This window comes from Prionailurus bengalensis, chromosome C1 (genome assembly GCF_016509475.1).
Source record: "Prionailurus bengalensis isolate Pbe53 chromosome C1, Fcat_Pben_1.1_paternal_pri, whole genome shotgun sequence".
Taxonomy (NCBI): Eukaryota; Metazoa; Chordata; class Mammalia; order Carnivora; family Felidae; genus Prionailurus; species Prionailurus bengalensis.
Genome location: NC_057345.1, coordinates 13,582,866 through 13,602,140, shown reverse-complemented (window position 1 = coordinate 13,602,140; position 19,275 = coordinate 13,582,866). Strand labels below are relative to the sequence as shown.

Below are 19,275 nucleotides of genomic sequence, written 5' to 3'. Positions count from 1 at the left end.
TGCTCTTCGTCATTCATTGCCAACCTCTCATCCCGCATTATCCCCACCGGCCTGCAGGGAGACCCCATGCAGTTCATGTTACCAAAATCTTTGGCAATTGTATTCTGAAATATGGAGAGCTGGTTGTCCCGCCGTGTGTCTTAATAAATAAAGAGTTACAGGGTATTTGAGCCTGGAGGGGTTGTAGAGACCACCCCCACCTACTTTGTCAAGTGGGGAACTCCTACTGAGTCCGTGTCAAGTCCAAGTCTAGACACCAGGGGTTATGCCTTTGGAAGGCAGAAATGTGGTTTTTCAGTAGCAGGTTCTCAGACTGGAGGGGAAGGTTTGCATTTCTCTAGGGCTGTGGTTAGGTGGGAAGAGGTGCTTCCAGGACCAGAAGGGATTTCCTCCACTCACCTTGTCCCCTGTGAGCCCTGGGGGTGGGTGCATCACTCAAGGTTGGGTGAGACACCTTTGTGCAAGCGCGAAGGCTGGGATAGCGGACCCAGCGTGGGATGATGAGATAGTGACTTGGTGCAGAGAGGGTGAAGGCGTCCTGTGAGAGAGGGAGAGAAAAAAGAGTGTGTAAAAGCTGACTGTAAGAAATGCACCCTTTATGTGACATTGGGGAAGATCACATGCTGGCTTGAGAATGATGAATGTGGTGGTACCAGTGACGGCACATTGGCGAATGAATGTTCTGATGCTGGTGATGACGGAGGGGAGTTCAGTGACGGTGGTGATGCTGGTAAGATTGATAGCAGTAATAATGGTGATAATGCAAGTAGTGAAGAGTATGGTGAGGATGCCGGTGGTGGTGATGGTGATGGTGGTGCTGATGGTGGTGGCGGTGATGGTGATGGTGGTGGTGGAGGTGATGGTGGTGGTGGTGGTGATGGTGTTGGTCATGGTGGTGGTGATGGTATTGGTCATGATGGTGCTGATGATGGTGGAGGTGATGGTGATGGTGGTGATGGTGGTGATGGTGATGAAGATTGTGGTGACTGATGATGGTGCTGATGGTGTTGGTCATGGTGGTGCTGATGATGGTGGTGGTGATGGTGATGGTGGTGCTGATGATGGTGGAGGTGATGGTGTTGGTCATGGTGGGGTGATGGTGATGGTGGTGATGATGATGGTGGTGATGGTGGTGATGGTGATGAAGATGGTGGTGACTGATAGTGATGGTGATGGTGTTGGTCATGGTGGTGCTGATGGTGGTGGCGGTGATGGTGATGGTGATGGTGGTGCTGATAATGGTGGAGGTGATGGTGTTGGTCATGGTGATGCTGATGATGGTGGAGGTGATGGTGATGGTGGTGATGGTGGTGACGGTGATGAAGATGGTGGTGACTGATGGTGGTAGTGATGGTGTTGGTCATGGTGGTGCTGATGGTGGTGGCGGTGATGGTGATGGTGGTGATGGTGGTGATGCTGATGGAGGTGATGGTGATGGTGGTGATGGTGGTGACGGTGGTGATGGTGATGAAGATGGTTGTGCTGATGGTGGTGGTGATGGTGATGGTGGTGGTGGTGGTGATGGTGGTGGTGGTGGTGATGGTGTTGGTCATGGTGGTGCTGCTGATGGTGGAGGTGATGGTGATGGTGGTGATGGTGATGGTGGTGATGGTGATGAAGATGGTGGTGACTGATGGTGGTGGTGATGGTGATGGTGTTGGTCATGGTGGTGCTGATGATGGTGGTGGTGATGGTGATGGTGATGGTGGTGCTGATGATGGTGGAGGTGATGGTGATGGTGGTGATGGTGGTGGAGGTGATGGTGGTGGTGGTGATGGTGATGGTGGTGGTGATGGTGTTGGTCATGGTGGTGCTGATGATGGTGGAGGTGATGGTGATGGCGGTGATGGTGACAGTGGTATCGGTGATGGTGGTCACAGACACGCAGTTATAGTGATGGCAGTGGTGATAGGAATAGTAGGTGGTGATGGTGATTCTGGAGATGTGGCAGGTGACAACGATGAGATGAAAATGCCAGAATCTTCCAGAGTGGCTCCTTCTTGGGCCACTCCTCGGCTTTCCTATGGCAGGCAGAGGGGACTCCCCGGCTCTCCCGTCCCTTCCCCCTCTCACTCTGGACCTGCCTCTCACCCAACCCACGTGGCTCCCCCAGGTATGAAATAAAGGTGTTGGGCTATGATCTCATGCAGGCCATGCGCTTTGCAGGGGAGGAGATCAACAGCCAGAGCAGCCTGCTGCCTGGCGTGCTGCTGGGCTACAAAATGGTGGATGTCGCTACATCTCCAACAATGTCCAGCCCGTGCTCCACTTCCCGGCAAAGGAGGACTGTTCCTTGCCCATCCAGGAGGACTACAGCCACTGTGTGCCCTGTGTGGTGGCTGTCATTGGCCCTGGCAACTCTGAGTCCACTGTAACTGTGGCCCGCTTCCTCTCTCTCTTCCTCCTTCCACAGGGGAGGCCCCTGGGTCCTGGGGTAAGGAGCTGGGGGGCAGAGGAGTGGTTATCCAGGGGGCTCACTCCCCCCCCCCGGTCCTGGGGGTAGGAGGAGGCAGGAAGTAGGGTCAGAATGTCAACCCCAATCCTAGGAAGGCAGCCCAGCCACTTGGTTAAGAGCTCAGGCTTTGGAGGCAGACAGGGCTGGGTGTGCATCTTGGCTCTGCGTCTTGGCCATTGTGAGGTCTTGAGCAAGTCTCTTAACTCCCTGAGCCTCATCTTCCTATAAAATGGGATGATAAGAGTTCCATCCTAGGACTGTCTGAAAGTTAAAGGCTTTAAGCTATGTAGGAGTTTGTAGGACACAGAAGCTAGTCGCTTATGTAATGGTACATAAAGCATCTTGCACAAAGATGAAAACTCAGGAAGTGCTCAACATTATCCTGTACGGTTGCCCGGCACAAGGCCTGATGCATAAGAGGTCCTCAAAAAAGTGCCATTGGTATGACTACTGTCATTGTAAGTGTTGTCATCGTCATGATTAAAGGTGCCTCGACCAGAATTGGTATAAGGTTTTTATGCATTAAAAAAAAAAAAGTTTTTATGCCCTAAAAAGCAGCTAGCACGAGGCTCAGCACATAGGAGGTAGTTACACTGTTTGCTGTCATTTTTGTTATGTAAAGTGCCAGGGGCCTGACACATAGCAGGTGCTTAGTAAACATTAATACACTTACATGAGGCATCTCGTCCAGGACTAAACTCATTCTTTCTTATGTTTAACAAATATTTATGGAGCAGGTGCTGTTGTAGGGCTGGGGATACGGCAGGGAATAACACCTAGAGCTAATCTCCTGGAGGGAGAGCCAGGTCATGTCCGTAAACACTGTGATATAGGCTGTTGGAAAGTGAGATGTGCACCGGACAGAATGAAAAGGCCAGCAGGGCGAGGGAGGCTGGACAGGTCGGTGGGCAGGCGGGTAGGGGGAGACCTCAGTTTCAAGCGGGGTGGCCAGGAGGGTCTTTCTGACAACTGGACAACGACCTGAGGGAGGGGAAGGAGTGAGGGAGCTGTGTGGGTGCCTAGGAGAGGAGCGCTCCAGAAGAGGGGGCAGCGAATGCAGAGGCCGGCAGGAGCCTGGTGCGTTGGCTGAACCGGTGAGCAGCCCCGGGACCACGCGGGACAGTAGGAGAAGATGAAGCCAGAGAGGTGAGGGCCGGGGTCAGTGGTGGAGCCCCTTGGGGGCCACTGAAGGACTCTGGCTGTCCTCGAGTGACATTAGGAGCTGTTGGGGAGTTTTGAGCTGGGGAGTAAGGTGACGGACAAGTGGTCGCAGAGGCCACCCGGCTGCCAGGAACAGCAGCAGAGACAGCCAAAGGGAAGGGTGGGGGGATGCTGTGGTGACCCCGCGGGGGTGGTGATGGTGGCCTGGTGAGGCCCTAACTCACGCTGGCGGCCCTCCGCTCTCGGGCAGATCACCTACAGCGCCATCAGTGACGAGCTACGGGACAAGCAGCGCTTCCCGGCCCTTCTGCGCACAGCGCCGGGCGCCGATCACCAGATCGAGGCCAGGGTGCAGCTGATGTTGTACTTCCCCTGGAACTGGATCATCGCGCTGGTGAGCAGCGGCGACTGCGGCCGCGACGACAGCCAGCTGCTCAGCGATCGCCCGGCCGGCGGCGACACCTGCATCGCCTTCCGGGAGACGCTGCCCATGCCCCAGCCCAACCAGCCGGTGACGCAGTGGGAGCGCCGGCGCCTGAAGGCCATCGTGGACGAGCAGCAGCGGCAGAGCTCTGCGCGCGTCGTGGTCCTGTTGTCGCCAGAGCTGGTCCTGCACAACTTCTTCCGCGAGGTGCTCCGCCAGAACCTCGCGGGCGTCGTGCGGATCGCCTCCGAGTCCTGGGCCATCGACCCGGTCCTGCACGACAGGCCCACGTGCTGCACAGCCTCCTGGGCTGCACCCAGACCAGCCGCTCCGAGCGGGTCATCTATCCCTGGCAGGTGAGGCCCCGCCCACGGAGAGTCGGGGCCACACAGCGCAGGCGCCGCCACAGCCCTGAGTGGTTGCCATGGAGACCACTGCCCTGCTCTAGTGTCCCCCTCTCTGGCCGGGTCCTGGGCAAACTGGCAGGAGAGGCCAGGGGATGTACCCTGTCCCCAGACACATAAAACCAGAAGTGCTTCATGGTGACAAAACTCCTTTTTTTTTTTACATTAATGTAGTCCTCGCCATCCAAGATAGCCTGTCCCGGCAGGAGATTTGGGTGAAGTTCCCTGGAAGGAGGCCTGGCAGGCAGTGGGCACCTCCGGCCCCCTGCCGTTTCTCCAGGGTGGCGGCCTTGGGGGAGGACTTCTGTGTTCAGCTCTCTGAGGCTCTGCCTTGGGTTTATGCATCTTCTCTCGTCCCAGGTCTGGACGATTCAGAGGAGTAAGGAGGCAAGGAGTCGCCTGGATTCAGACCTGGAATTTAAATCTGTATTTTTCTGATCTGCGTGCACGCCCGCGCGCACGCACACACACACACACACACACCTAACCACGAAGTTTATGTGGGTAGAAGATTTTACTGAGGATCTGGAGGACCAGAGGGGAATTTCATCAGAGATGCACACTGTGCTTGAATGCTTCCTTGTTCGTTTGTTTGCTTTAAAGTTTGGGGTTTAGGTAGTCCCCTAACGCTGTCTATATTTTGTCTTTATTCTCGCCTTCCTCCCCTCTTCTCGATCCCCCCTCCCCATATGCTTGTCTGCTTCCTCCACAGAGCCATTGAGTTAGCCCTTTCAAAAACTCCCCCTTTCCCTTTGTTTATTTGTAACCTCTCTACCCCATAATCTCAGAGCCTAACCTTGCAACCCTAAGTGCTTATTTTTTTCTAAAACTACAATGATTCTTTAAAGGAATTCTAGCCTCAGCCAGCAGAATATTATATTTTACTGTGTGCCCTGCTACATTAATAATATACATAATTATTATGGGTGCTTTACTGTCTTTTGAGCATCCAGTGGGCCATGAGTGCCTGGTGTACCTCACCCTAACTCATGGCCATCCTACGAGGTCGATAATCCACAGATAGGAAGGCTGAGACAGGGAGTCAAAGTGAACTGTCTGTGGTGGTTCGTGGCTTTGAACCCAGGTCAGCCCTTTGAACCCACCGATTTTCCCACCGTACTGTTCAGCTTTCCTAGACACCTGTGGCAATGGCTGTGATGAAGGACCAGTTGACTTCTTTCCTCTCCCAACAGTGGAGACCAAAGAGCACCAATCATGGCAACTCATTTCCTGAGCACCTGCGACGTGCCGGGCCCAGGCTGGGCACTGCGGGTGCCCCGGACCCTCACCCTGGGAAGGACAAGGACAGTCGGGAAGATCTGTCTCTGCTGAGTGCTGCAGGAGGTCAGAGGTGCAGTGTGTGTGTGTGTGTGTGTGTGTGTGCGAGAGGCGGCATCGCTGGGAGTGAGAAGGGCCAGGGAAGCATTGGACATCTCAGGAGGAGAATAGTGGTCTGGGTCGTGTGATCAGGCTACTGTGACCAAAGGATGGGGGACGAGGGGAGCTGCAGGTGACATTGGAGGGCATTAAGTGCCGGATGAAGGAGCTGGGGCTTTGCTCTGGACGCAGTAGGAGCCCACAGTGAGTTCCAAGGCAAGCACCGAAACTGCTGTTTTGAAGACAATCCAACAAGCCAGTTTGGGGTGGAGGTGGAGGGGTGACAAGGACAGGAAGCAGGGAGCCCAGCTCACCATCCTATGGCAACGTCACCCAGGGTCTCCACTGGTGTGAACAGTGGAAATGATGCCCTTTTGTGCAGACGCGTTAGACCACGATGCCCTCTGCCCGGGGGTAGATGCCACCCTACTGCGGGCACACGGCCCGGTGAGGGGACGAGCTGAGCTCCGGCTGTCCCTCTCCGTTACCCCAAAGGCCCCACTTGTGCAGGGCCCCCTCCGCCCAATGCTGGGTCATGCCACGCCAGCCTGTGGATTTTTGTCGTAACTCTTACCCCGAAGTGTCTTTGTTGTGTCTATTTACTTGCCTTCTTGTTTATCGGCTCTTCCCCACCACCCTCCTCCTCCCAGACGTAGGTCGGGGAGAGCAGGGACCTTTCAATCCTACCGTCCTGTTCTGTGCTGTATCCTGAGCTGCTGGAACCGGATCCGGCTCAGAGTTGACTCTCAGTGGATATTTCTTGAATGAATGAATGAATGAGCCCCTACTATGTCCCGGCACTGTGCTAACCCCTCTGTGTGAATTATCATCTATCCCCAGACCCCTGTAAGTAACCACTGTTACTCGACGGTTGCTGCCCATACAGAGGGGAGATGGAGGTTCAGAGGAGTGACGGTCACCCAGCGAGGGAGTGGCCAGGGGGTGGTGATGCTCCAGGACAGGGACAGTGGGGATGGAGAGGAGGGCGCCCCTCGGAGAGGCGGGGAGGAGGGGGAGGCCCGGGTGAAGGGGAGACTTGGAGATAGAGGCCAGGAGGACGCTCCGCCTGTGATGATGGGGAGGGTGCGACTAGGGGGAGGCTGGGGAAAATCCAGGCTGGCAAATGAGAGGGGGCTTTGAGAGTCCAAGGGAAGATCTTCAGCAGGTCGTGGAATCATAGAGCGCTGGAGTTGCAAGGTGTTCTCAGAGTCTTGGGGTCTAATCCTTTTACTTAATGGGGTTGGGACTGGGGCCCTTGGGGCTCTAACAGTGACCAGCCGGTCGGGACCACAGGCCACCTGTTCACCACCCTCACTGGCTCTTCACTGCGTCCTTCTCTCCGCCTCTGTCCACCCCAGCATCTCAGCTGTGGCCCATCTGTCCGTCCGTTGGGAGGCAAAGCTTTGCCCTCAGGCAGACCTGGGTTTGAGTCCAGCTTGGCCCCACTAGCGGTGCAACCTGGGGCAAGTTAATTAATATCTCTGGGCCCCAGGTTTCTCCTGTGCTGGCTGGAAAGGATAATACGCACCCTGCTGAGTTTTTGTGAGGATTAGCGGTGATGTGCGCACATTACCTGCTGCCGAGTACAAGCCGAATGTCCTCCTCTTTCTCCTCATTCATTGCTGACACCAGTGTCTGGACGATAATAGTCCAGGCCTCCTCCACTCAGGAGGGTTGCAGGGACAATACTTTCTGACCCCCTGCCTTCGAGCCCTGGAATCCGACACCAGGACCTGGTTCCCTGTGGGCCCTTCACGGCATCCGGATCCCCATCCAGAGGCCGCCACCGGGAGGAGTTTCCTCCTCTCAGCTCCCAAGACCACTGCCCTCAGTCCCAGCAACGTGCAAATTCCAAAGAGGCTTCTGGAGACCTCACTCCCTGGGCAGAGCAGGAAGAAGGCTAGGGCCCGAAGCACTTGGCTGTCTGTCTGTCGGTCCCCGAGGCGAGGTGAGCTCTGGACCCCCAAGACATAGCCCAATAGACTCTCTCATTTATGGAGGGAAAACCGAGGAGTCAGATTGATGGGCTATCTAAGTTGGAAGCTCTTTCGAGGGCGCGGCGTGGGGGGTGGTCTGCCCAGAGAGGTTCAGAGACTTGGCCAAAGTCACACAGCAAATTGAGGAAGGAGCTCAGATTGGAATTCAGGCCAAAGGATGCCCAGTCCAAAGTGTGTTCCAGTTTGTACAGCTTCCGCATTCTCAGAGTGACGGGGGATGGCATGGGGGAGAGACCAGAGGGTCGCCTGCAACTGTGGGGAAGCCGGAAGCACCCAGGGGGCAGCTGACCCTTGCAAGCGAGAGAGGCAGTGGACTCTGGAGCCCAGGTGTTGGGTCCCCGCGGGTTGGCCGAGGTGACTTCCAGGGAGCGGGAATAATGTCGACACCTCGGCCGGAGGGGAGCGCTTCCTGGTTTGCAGGCCCTGTGCTAAGCTCCCAACATTGGGAAACTCATGTGTTGCTTCAGAGCCCGGGAGACAGGGTTTTTGTTGTCCTACTTTGCAGAAGAGGAGACTGGAGCTCACGGGGATTGGGCGACAGGCCCAAGGCTCAGAGCAGGTGGCAGAGCTGGTGCCTGAACCCAGGCGTGTCCGACTACAGAGCCGGGGCTCCCAGCCGCTGCCTCCCGGGTGGCCACATCTGCGGTCTCATTGCCCCCTTGTAGGGATGTGGACACCCAGTCTCGTGGGGTAGTCACTCTCCCCCAGATCGAGGCCGACTTCTGACGCCAGCTTCACTTCCTTTCCCTGTGGCCTCTCCAGCTGCTTCAGGAAATCTGGAAGGTCAACTTCACCCTCCTGGGCCACCAGATCTTTTTTGACCAGCGAGGGGACCTACTCATGCGCCTGGAGATCATCCAGTGACGGTGGGACCTGAGCCAGAACCTTTCCTGAGCATCGCCTCCTACTGCCCAGTGCTACGACGGCTGAGGGCCATCTGTGACGTCTCCTGGCACACGGCCAACAACACGGTCAGGTCTCGGAGGGCTGGTGGGGGGCTGGGACCTGGGTCTGGGCACTGGCTCGTGCAGGGGTGGCAAGGGCCCTGTGGACCTGAGATCCATTATCAAGCACTGATGGCATCCCTATTTGTGGGTGTCCCTCCTCCCATTGACTAAGCACGGTGGAAGTCTAGAGCTTTCTGGATCCTCAGGACCCAGGGGCTCAGGGGGCTGTGCAAAGTGAACGTTAGGTGGACACGTGTGTGCTAAGGACTTCAATTCTCATGTCAACCCTGGGAAAGAGAGAGTACTGTTCCTCCTGTCTTTGGGGTTGGGAAACTGGAGGCACAGAGGGGGTCGTGTGACCCATAAAAGGCCACACAGCTTTCGCACGTCTCTATACGCAGCATTCAGTCTACATCCCATCGATTAGTACTCGCGTTTTGGGGACAGTAGCTGTGACTTCACCTGTGTCTGACATCTGTCAGTCTGAAAGCTCCTTTGTTTTACCCTCTTAGCTTACAAGCTGTCAGAATGGCCGCGATGTGGGGAAGGGTAGAGACTCAGCCTCGTGGGGAGGGGGGGAGGTGGGGGGATCTAAAAGTTCAAAGAGCCAGGGCACCTGGGTGGCTCAGTCGGTTAAGCATCCGACTCTGGATCTCAGCTCAGGTCTTGATGTCAGGGTTGTGAGTTTAGACCCCTGTGTTGGGCTCCGTGCTGGGCGCGCAGCCTACTTAAAAATAATAATAAAACAAAAGCTCTGCCTGCCTTCACCAGTCCTCCCAATGGACTGCACTTTATCCACAGTTTCTGTGGTCCCGGGTGCTTCTAGTTCCTATGCTTCGTGGGGGTTTTTATGGAGTCAGTTGGGTTGGTGTCTTTAATGGTTTGCTAGGGCTGCTGTCACAAAGGGCCACAGTCTGGGGGCTGGAAGTCCAACTCAAGCCGTCAGTAGGGTTGGTTCCTTCTGGAACCCTCTCCAGAGGGAGGATGTTCCAGGCCTCTCTCCCAACTTCTGGTGGTTAGCTGGCCATTGCTGGCTTTCCTTGGCCTGGGGTTTTCTCACCCGACCTCTGTGGTCACCTCCACGGGCACTCTCCCTGTGGGGGTGTCTGTCTCCAAATCTCCCCTTTTATAAAGACATGGGTCATATTGGAGGGGGGGCCCGCCCTACTCCAGGATGACCTCGTCTTAACTGATTACCTCTGAAATGATCCTAGTTCCAAATAAGTTCACATTTTTAGGTCCTGGGGTTTCAGACTTCAGTGAACTTCGAGGGGACGCAAGTCAACAAATAACAGTGTCTTCGCCTGGGGTTTTTCCTGGGAAGCAGAGCCTGAGGCAAGGGTTTATGTGCAGTTTATTCCAGGATACGCTCCATGGGAGCAGGAGTGGGTGATGGGGGAGAGTCCATTAGGGATAGAGAGAAGGTCAGTAGCAGGGAATGTTCTTAAGCTGGACACCGACTGTGAGCTCAATCTTACCGGAACCTTCCGAGGGACCACTTTAGAATTGTCCCCAAGGGAAGGAAGAGGATGGAATGGATCCACTGGTCTGTACCACCCCCCTGCCCGCTGTGGCCCAAGGTCGCCGCACGGGGCATTAACTCCCTTGTGCCTCCAGGTCACACATGTGTGGGTGCCCAGCAGCTCCCCACCAGCATCTCACACGACAGCCCCCGGGCAGAGAGCGAAAGAGACCGAGTGCAGCTTAGGGGAGGTGCTGACAGGTAACCCCTGCGTGGATTGGTTGCTATGGCAGGGGCGGGACTAGAAGGTGGGCCGAGAAAACGTGAGAGAAGCCACAGAGATGGATGGCCACCCGTCGCTGTGCTCACGTCCTCCCCACAGCCTGGTGGGCTGGCGTGTTTGGGGCAGCAGCCAGCCCGGCATCTTCACGGGGACTCGAGTGGACACCATCACAGGCCCTGTAGCTGCAGTGGGGGCCAGGTGGAGCCGCTGTTCCTCATCCCTCCCTTCCGCCATCCATTCCGGAGTCCTTCGCCCTTGGCCACTTGGCTGGTGGGGTGTTCTCGACATTTGTCCCCGGGTGTCTGAGCCCGTAGTCGCCTTGTCCGTGCCGGCCCGTGGTTGTGGCAGGTGTCCAGTAATGACCCGGCCACTGCGGTGAATCTTCTGGATTCCTTCCTACCCTCTTGTGTGGTGGGGACCTGGCCCCTCCTGCTAATCCAAGTTAACTACCTCCTCCTTTCTTGGCCTTCTGGTTCCCTGACGTGCGGCCCCTGAAAAGCCAGGAGGTAACCTAGCACCCATTTTGTCTGGGGATACGTAGACATGTTCCCTCTTTGGAGGCCAGACCCTGGATTCCAGAAGAGTCCAGCCTGTGGGGACAAGAAGCACCGGTTCTAACAACGAGCCCCCGAGAACAATGGTGAGCGTGGCCGATCCTTCTTCCGCCCCGTGGTGGCTGGACCCACGTGTTCTAGCTGTTGGGGCCACAGTGCTACATACCCGCCTTTCATTCAATGCTGATACCTCACCCTGAAGGGCAGTGTCCCTACCGTCAAGGTGTTGTCTGTCCCCCAGCTGGTGCCTTACCTGAACGCTTAATACACCATACCTTCGTTTTATCAGACGGGATACTTCTCGATGGTGGTGTGGAATGTGTTGGGATCAGTGGATCCTGTGGTCATGGGCCCACATCACACCCCCTTTGCCGCACAATGGGTCTCTTGTCTGGGGTGACTTTGTGGGGGGACCCATGACACTAACTCGTTCATTCTGTACGTCCCGGGGTGGGGGTGCTGCGTGGCAGGCAGGGGAGGCACGTTCTTACACGGATGAGTCAGTGCTCCCTCCAGGGAAGAAGGCACCTGCGGTTGATAGATGGGCCAGCATCCATGTAGAATGGCACCAAACCAAGGGCTCAGTGTGGGTTCCGGGCTGGAAGGTTAGGTGTTCAGTGGTGGCAGCAGCTATGCCGACCACGGAGAGGAAGCCCAAGCCGCTGAGCTCCCGCCCACAGCCCCCATCCTCGCCACAGCCCCGGGGCGGCTGACCCGTACTGGAAGCTTCGTCCTGTCCATCTGGTTCTTCATCGCTCCCTGGGTTCTCGACGGGCACGGGCCCGAGACACAAAGATCATCAGGCTTTGTGCTCACTCTCGTACGTCCGCGCACACACCCTTCCGCCCAGACGATGTCTTCTCCACTCTTCTGGTCTTGTTCTTTCCAGGCCCACCGAGCAGCCGGCCAAGCCATTCGTCGCTGCCCGGCCGTCCAAGAACATCCACTCTCCGGCGCCTTTCTCCGTCCACACCAAGTGAACAAACACGTGCTGTGCTCTCAACTCTACCCCCTGGGGACACGTTCCCTCGTTACCGCCCTTCGGGGGCGTCCCCGAGAGGAGCCTAGTGTGGCGACGGTCCGTTTTGAGCTCAGGTTAATATATCAAGCTGGGGATAGATTACCTGCGAATCACTGACCTAAGAAACATACATGTCCGTCCCCCCCTCCCCCGCCACCCCCGGGGCCTGCTTTGGCCTGATCCCAAACGTGCCATTTCCGTTGCGTGGACATTTGCCACTCTTCCTGCCTGACCACGCAGCTCCGCGCCTCTGAGAGTCACTTGATGTCCTGAGGCCACGTGCTTGTTCTCCACGAAGGCCCGGCAGGACACCAGGAGCTGATTTTCAAATAGCGAGTCGTACTCTGGTGGAAGGTATGTTGTAGCTACGTTTTGCAACCTCTCGAACGGGGCTGGACCCTCTTGTCCCCCGCAGATGATGCTGGCATCAGCAAATCTGCTTGGCCACATGGCCCGGGTGGCAAGGACAGCACGTCCCACAGCCAGAGCCTGCTTCAGGGTCCTCCTCCGGGCTTGTCATCGTTTGCCTGGAAACCGGACGTCGTCCGAGCCACCTGATGAATGCGGGTGGCAGCAGTCTTTCCAAGAGCGATTTACGCGGTCGCCCCCAATCTCGAGAGGTTCGCCAAGTGCCAGACGTCTCTAACGGCAGAAGGCAGAAGATGTCACAAGTCGCCCTGTCGCGTAGACAGGATGTCCTGGCCTTTCCCAGACCACAGGAGCCCTGAAAGCATCACCGGTGTGGCAGGGCCCTTATCACATACCCTCGTACCTAAGTATTTGTGTCTCGCGTGGGCGTGAAGGGTGCTTCCTGCTTCCTACTCACCAGATCCCGTCGGTACGATGCCATGAATAAAGTGGACCCGCATGATGTTCTGCCGAATGTCAGAGCGATCCAGTTCCATGTGGACAGAGAATAGAAGAGTAAACTTAACTGTAATAAGACAGCAAATGGTAGTGATTTGAGAGCTTTCTCCTCTTTTAATCAGGCATTTAGAGCTGCACAATCCCCTCTAAGTACTGCGTTCACTGCCTTCTATAAGTTTGGGTATATATTAATGTAAAATGATTTTTTAATGTTTATTTTTGAGAGAGAGAGAGAGAGAGACAGAGGCAGAGCATGAGCCGGGGAGGGGCAGAGAGAGAAGAAGACACAGAATCCGAAGCGGGCTCCAGGCTCCGAGCTGTCAGCACAGAGCCCGACGCGGGGCTCGAACCCACAGGCCGTGAGATCATGACCTTGAGCTGAAGTCGGACGCTTAACGGACTGAGCCACCCAGGCGCCCCGAAACTTTGTACTTCTTAAACACTAACTCCCCACTCTCCCCTCCTTCCCGCCCCTGAAGCCACTCTTCTACATTCTGGTCCTATGAATTGGACTCAGAACCTCATATAAACGGAACCACACAGCATTTGTCTTTCTGTGACTGGCTAATTTCACTCCACATCATGTTCTTACGGTGCATCCGTTTTGTGGCGTGTGTCAGAATTTTCTTCCCTCTTTAGACTGAATAATCCATTCTAGGTATATATCACATTTCGCTTATCCGTTCATCCATCAGTGGACACTTGGGTCGCTTCTACATTTAAGCTATCGTGAATAATGCTGCACTAAACACGGGGGTACAAATGTCTCTTTGAAACTCTGCTTTCAATTCTTTTGAGTAGACGCCCAGAAGTGGAAGCCGGATCGTGTGTTAATTCTGTTTTTAATTTTTTGAGGAACTGCCATACTGTTTTCCATCACCGCCATCCCAGGCTACACTCCCGGAGGTGAATGAGGAGGTTCCGGTTCCTCTGCATCCTTGCCAGACCGGGTTATGACCCGTTTCTTTGATAGCAACCATCCCAATGGGCGTAGGCTGGTCTCTCACTGTAGTTTTGATTTGCCTTTTCCTCATGATTACTGATTGAGCAGCTTTTCTTTTTTTTTTTTAATTTTTTTTTTCAACGTTTATTTATTTTTGGGACAGAGAGAGACAGAGCATGAACGAGGGAGGGGCAGAGAGAGAGGGAGCCACAGAATCGGAAACAGGCTCCAGCCTCTGAGCCATCAGCCCAGAGCCTGACGCGGGGCTCGAACTCACGGACCGCGAGATCGTGACCTGGCTGAAGTCGGACGCTTAACCGACTGCGCCACCCAGGCGCCCCATTGAGCAGCTTTTCAAGTACTGATTCGCCATGTGTGTATCTTCTTTGGAGAAATCTCTGTTCAGGTCCTTTGTCCATTTCTGAGTTCAGTTATCATGTTTTAGGAGTTCTTTGTATATGCTGGATATTAATCCCTTGGTAGATGAACAACATGCAGATATTGTCGCCCATTCTGTGGGATGCCTTTTTACGCTCTCCGTACATTACTCTCTCTGTCGTTTGGTGGACAAACGTTTTCCATTTTCATGAAGTCCTAGCCAGGAAGGTCATTGCCAGATCCAGTGTCCTGAAACTTGTGCCCGGTGTTTTCTTGTAGCAGCTTTTATGATTTTAGGTCTCCCTGTAAGTCATGGATCCATTTTGAGGTACCCACACGTGGCATTAGGTCCAACTTTATTCTTTTGTACGTGGATATCCAGCGTTCCCAGCACCATTCATTGGAAAAACGATCTTTCCCCCACTGAATGGTCTTGGAACACCTGTCAAAAATCATTGGACCGTATGTGTGAGGGTTTGTGTCTGGACTCTCTATTCTATTTTATTGGTCTGTATGTGTGTCTTTTTAAAAAAAAACACAACAACACAAAACTCTTTTTTTTAAATCTTTCTTTATTCTTGAGAGAGAGACAGGGTGTGAGCAGGGGAGGGACAGAGAGAGAGGAGACACAGAATCCAAAACAGGCTCCAGGCTCTGAGCTGTCAGCACCGAGCCCAACGTGGGGCTCGAACCCACGAACAGCGAGATCGTGACCTGAGCCGAAGTCGGACGCTCCACCGACTGAGCCCCCAGGTGCCCCTGTATGTGTGTCTTTTATGCCAGCACCACAGCACTTGGATTTTACTGTAGCTTCGCAGTTCAGTGTTGAAGTCAGGAAATGTGCATCCCCAGTTTTGTTCTTTTTCAAGATTGCGTTGGGAACTCAGGGTCCCTTGAGATGCCATCGGAATTTTAGGATGGGTTTTGCGCCACTCTACAAAGTGAAGTGGTTCCCTCCCATCACCGAAAACTCCAGGAGTGGACCATGAGACTCCAGGCACGGACAGATCCAGGGTCTCATTCCCTCCAGATCTCAGGTCCTTCCTTGGAATGTCCTCCCTCTATGGAGACACGATGGCTGCTGGCAGCCCCAGAGCCACATCTTATCTGCCCGGCAATCTCAGAAAGTCTCCGCCTTGACAGTCGCACGCTGTTACCTGAAGAAGGTGGACCAGGTCTCAGGCAGGCCAAACGAAGGGGGTTCCCTACAAAGGTCCCGTTCTAGTGGCAATCCCTGCTCCTTCCCCATCCCGGACAGGGGCCAGGCTCCCTTTCCTGAGCATCCTGCTTGTTGGGCTCAGGATCTCTTGCCTTCCTCCCTCCAGATCCCTGTGTCCATGTGTTCCAAGGACTGCCAGCCTGGGCAAAGGAAGAAGCCCGTGGGTATTCATCCCTGCTGCTTCGAGTGTCTTGACTGCCTTCCAGGCACCTTCCTCAACCAAACTGCAGATGGGACTCACAGACCCACACCCCTGCCCCGCCCTGCCCTGCCCTGCCCCGCCCCGCCCTGGGGCTCTCAGGGCCCTTCATCTTTGGCAGGGTCTCTGGAGTCTCATCCAGGGGACACAGGTGTCCAAAGGCCAGGGACCATGTCTGACTCCGCTTGTATCTCCCTAACCGCTGGTGTAAGAAAAATCTTCAATGCTGTGAGGGCGTGGGGGTGGGAGAAGGAACAGCCCTCAACCAGGCGAGGCTGTAACTGATCCCCTCTGCACACACATGTAGCTGAGGGCCCAGGGGGGTCAGGCCAGAGAATGTCCACTGGATGAATGAATGAATGAATGAACGAACGAACAAACACACAAATGAATGAATGTCTCTGTCCGTAGAAGAAATGTTTCTGGCAGACAGGGCTAGGATCTAATTTCTCTCTGTGGCCTCCCGAGTGCCTCGTGTAGTTTGGAGCATATAATGTTTGCTCGGTGAATGTTTATTGAGTGACATCCTTGATGAGAAGAATTGACATCTCCCCCTATAGATCATAAACTCCAGGAAGGGGGGGACAATGTCATCCCTCCAGTGTTTAGCACAGTTCACCGTTGGGGCCGAATTATTTTTTTTTCATGACTTCACAGATTAGTAACTAAGCGGTTCTGTACATCTACCGATCAGAGTACTTACGACGTGCCCAGCAGAGCCCAGGGCACAGAGTAGGTGCTCAACAAAAGTTTGTTTGCAATTGGTCAGTAGCCGGAAGTCAGGGGGCTCGGTTTTATCCACGTCTGTGCTCTCCCATCTCAGATGCCTATCACAGTGGGTGGCGCTCAAAAAGAAACTTGAATAAACGGTCGAATGTCCATCTCACCAGAGGGTACGGTCTTGGAAGGGAGGCATTACGGTTGCCAGGCTCTGAGTCAAGGGGACCTTGGACCACATCCTGCCTCTGTAACTGTCTGGTTTTGTAACTGCCTGGAGGAGCCTCAGATGCCACATCTGTGAAATGGGGTTGCAGTGAGGATCTGATGGGCCGGTGGATACGAGGGACGCAGTGAGAGGTGGCTACGACCACAGGCATCGCCCTTGGCTCGCCCCCTCCCTCCCCCTACAGCCTGGCCGGGTGCAGGTGCAGAGGATGTGGGTGCCGGGAAGGTGGGTGCATCTGACGGGAACTGCTGTGGGCTCTTGCAGACGAGTTTGGCTGCCGGCCCTGCCCGAGTTGCGGGTGGTCCCGGAGGAACGACGCTTCCTGCTTCAAGCGGCGGCTGGCCTCCCTTGAATGGCGCGAGGCACCCGCCGTCGCTGTGGCCGTGCTGTCCATCCTGGGCTCCCTCCGCACCCTGGCCATCCTGGTGATCTTCTGGAGGCACCGCCACGCGCCCATGGTTCGCTCGGCCGGGGGCCCCAGGTGCTTCCCGATGCCGATGCCCCTGCTGTAGAGGTGACGGTCTCCATGTACGTCGGGCAGCCCGCGTTTTTCACGTGCCTCGGCCGCCAGGCACCCTCTGCTTCACCGTCTGTATCTCCCGTGTCACCGCGCGATCTTTCCAGATCGTCCGCGTCTTCAACATGGCCAGGCGCCTCCCGCGTGCCTGTGGCTACTGGGTCCGCTACCACGGGCCCTATGTCTTCGTGGCGTCCTTCACCGTGCTCAAGGTGGTCATCGTGGCCGGCAACGTGCTGGCCGCGACCGCCGAACCCGCCGCCCGCCCCGACCCCGATGACCCCAAGATCGCGGTTCTCGCCTGCAACTACCACAACGTGCTCCTGTTCGACACCAGCCTGGACCCGCTTCTGTCCGTGGCGGCTTCGGCTTCGCCTGCGTGGGCAAGGAGCTGCCCACCACCCACAACGAGGCCAAGTTCATCACCTTCCGCATGACCTTCTAATTCACCTCTTCCATCTCCCTCCGTACCTTCATGTCTGTCTACGAGGGGGTCCTGGTCACCATCCTGCACCTCGTGGCCGCAGTGCTCAACCTTCTGGGCGCTTTGGCCCCTGGGCTACTTCGGCCCCAAGTGCTGCGTGGTCTTCTCCTACCCGGATCGCAACACGCGCGTCTACTTCAGCAGCATGATTCAGGGCTACACCACCGGGAAGGACTAGCACTGCCCCCTGGCTGCCCAGGGGGCCAGAGGGCTCCGCCCTGGGAGATGGAGACCGGGGGTGGGGCTGGGGGTGGTGGTGACTCGTTCAGCCCCTGCTGGGAGCAGGGACGCCACCCCACCCTACTCTCTGATTTGGCCTCCCCCTCCAGGTTCTCTGCACCCTGGCCGTTTTTACCCACCCGCTGGTAGATGCCTAAAAATACTCACGCTTTCCCTGCAGCTGTTTGGCTTGCCAGGCACTGCCACCCATCCTAGGAAAAGGATCCGGGGTGACCTCCCTATTGGTCTCCAAGACAGAGATGGATCGAAGCAGCCCACAGTCGCCATCTGGTGGTCACAGCGGGTGTCCGCAGGTTCCGGCTCGGGGCAGCCATGCTGGAAGGCTGGGCTGGGGCTGGTGTTGGGGGACATCTGCCCGGCATCATTCACTCCCTGCCCACGTGTCTGCGCCTCACCTCCCAGACTCCCCCGCCCCCCAGCTTGGGACCCAGCTTGGGACCCAGCTTCTCTGAGTCATGGCTGCGCATAGGGGCTGCTTCATAAATGCTTATGAATAAACCTCCCTTGGGTGAAATGAAGGCGTTTTCCTTCTTGTTTCCAGAGGTTCCGCCCTCCCCCCCCCCCCACCAAGAAAGAAGACTGGGATCGGAGACCTCAGCTTCCATTTCTGCGTTGCCACTTCTGAGCCGTGTACTTTGGGCCAATTCTATTTACTGTTTCGAAGCCTACACGGCCCCTTCTCTAAAATAGGAACGATAAACCAAGGGCACCCTTGACACACTGTGTATTAGCCAACTTGATGATAAATTATATTTAAAAAGATTAAAAATAAATCAGATAAAATAGGAACAATACTTACTTCGCCGGGACATCAGAGGATCAGAGAGAATGGGCGTGAAGTGCATACAGTAGGTAGTCAATAAATGCCAACCATTTTGCAAGTTCACATGTCCCTCGAACCATCAGGCTTCAAAAGGAGGTGTGTCTCCTTTTTACACCCAAATGTCCATGGTATATGTTCGAGTCCGTGGTACCAGCCTCTTGCGGCAACTGGTTTTGCCCCCAGAAAATTCTGGGTGTCGTCTTGCGGTACTTGGGCCCCTCATGTGCTCGGAGCCGCCCCGGCACCGCTGAACCTGGAAGACGCTGCCATGCTGAGTTTAGCTGTGCCTGTGCCCATCACCCTCGATGGCGGGAGGAGCCCTGATTTCGCCGTCCAGGGGTCAGAGCCGGCCTGTCACAGCTCACCAGGGAGCCCCAACTTCCCTGCCGACGCCTCCGAGCTGCAGCCTGGAGAGGCTGAGTGACGGGCTCAGGAATCAGTTACTGGGGTGACCTCGTGACTGTGTCAGGACTCCCCTGGGAGTGATTTCTAGGTTGGCCCAACACCGGCCCTGGCAGGAGCAACTTTCCGGAAGCTTCATGTGCGGCAGGGAAGGCAGGACTCCCTCTGGTCC

General features: G+C 55.7%; 1 protein-coding gene across 1 annotated transcript; it reads left to right on the top strand.

The window, feature by feature from the left end:
• The first annotated feature begins 889 nt into the window (after positions 1-889).
• TAS1R2 (taste 1 receptor member 2) lies at positions 890-18,392 on the top strand. Its single transcript, XM_043578473.1, is given in 14 exon segments — positions 890-1,070; positions 1,165-1,355; positions 2,031-2,225; positions 2,282-2,371; positions 3,867-4,396; positions 4,805-4,925; positions 8,551-8,698; positions 8,701-8,789; positions 15,599-15,717; positions 16,897-17,144; positions 17,147-17,206; positions 17,209-17,511; positions 17,514-17,704; positions 17,706-18,392. Coding segments are annotated over 14 exon segments (2,577 nt in total). The 3' UTR covers positions 17,817-18,392.
• The last annotated feature ends 883 nt before the right edge of the window (positions 18,393-19,275 follow it).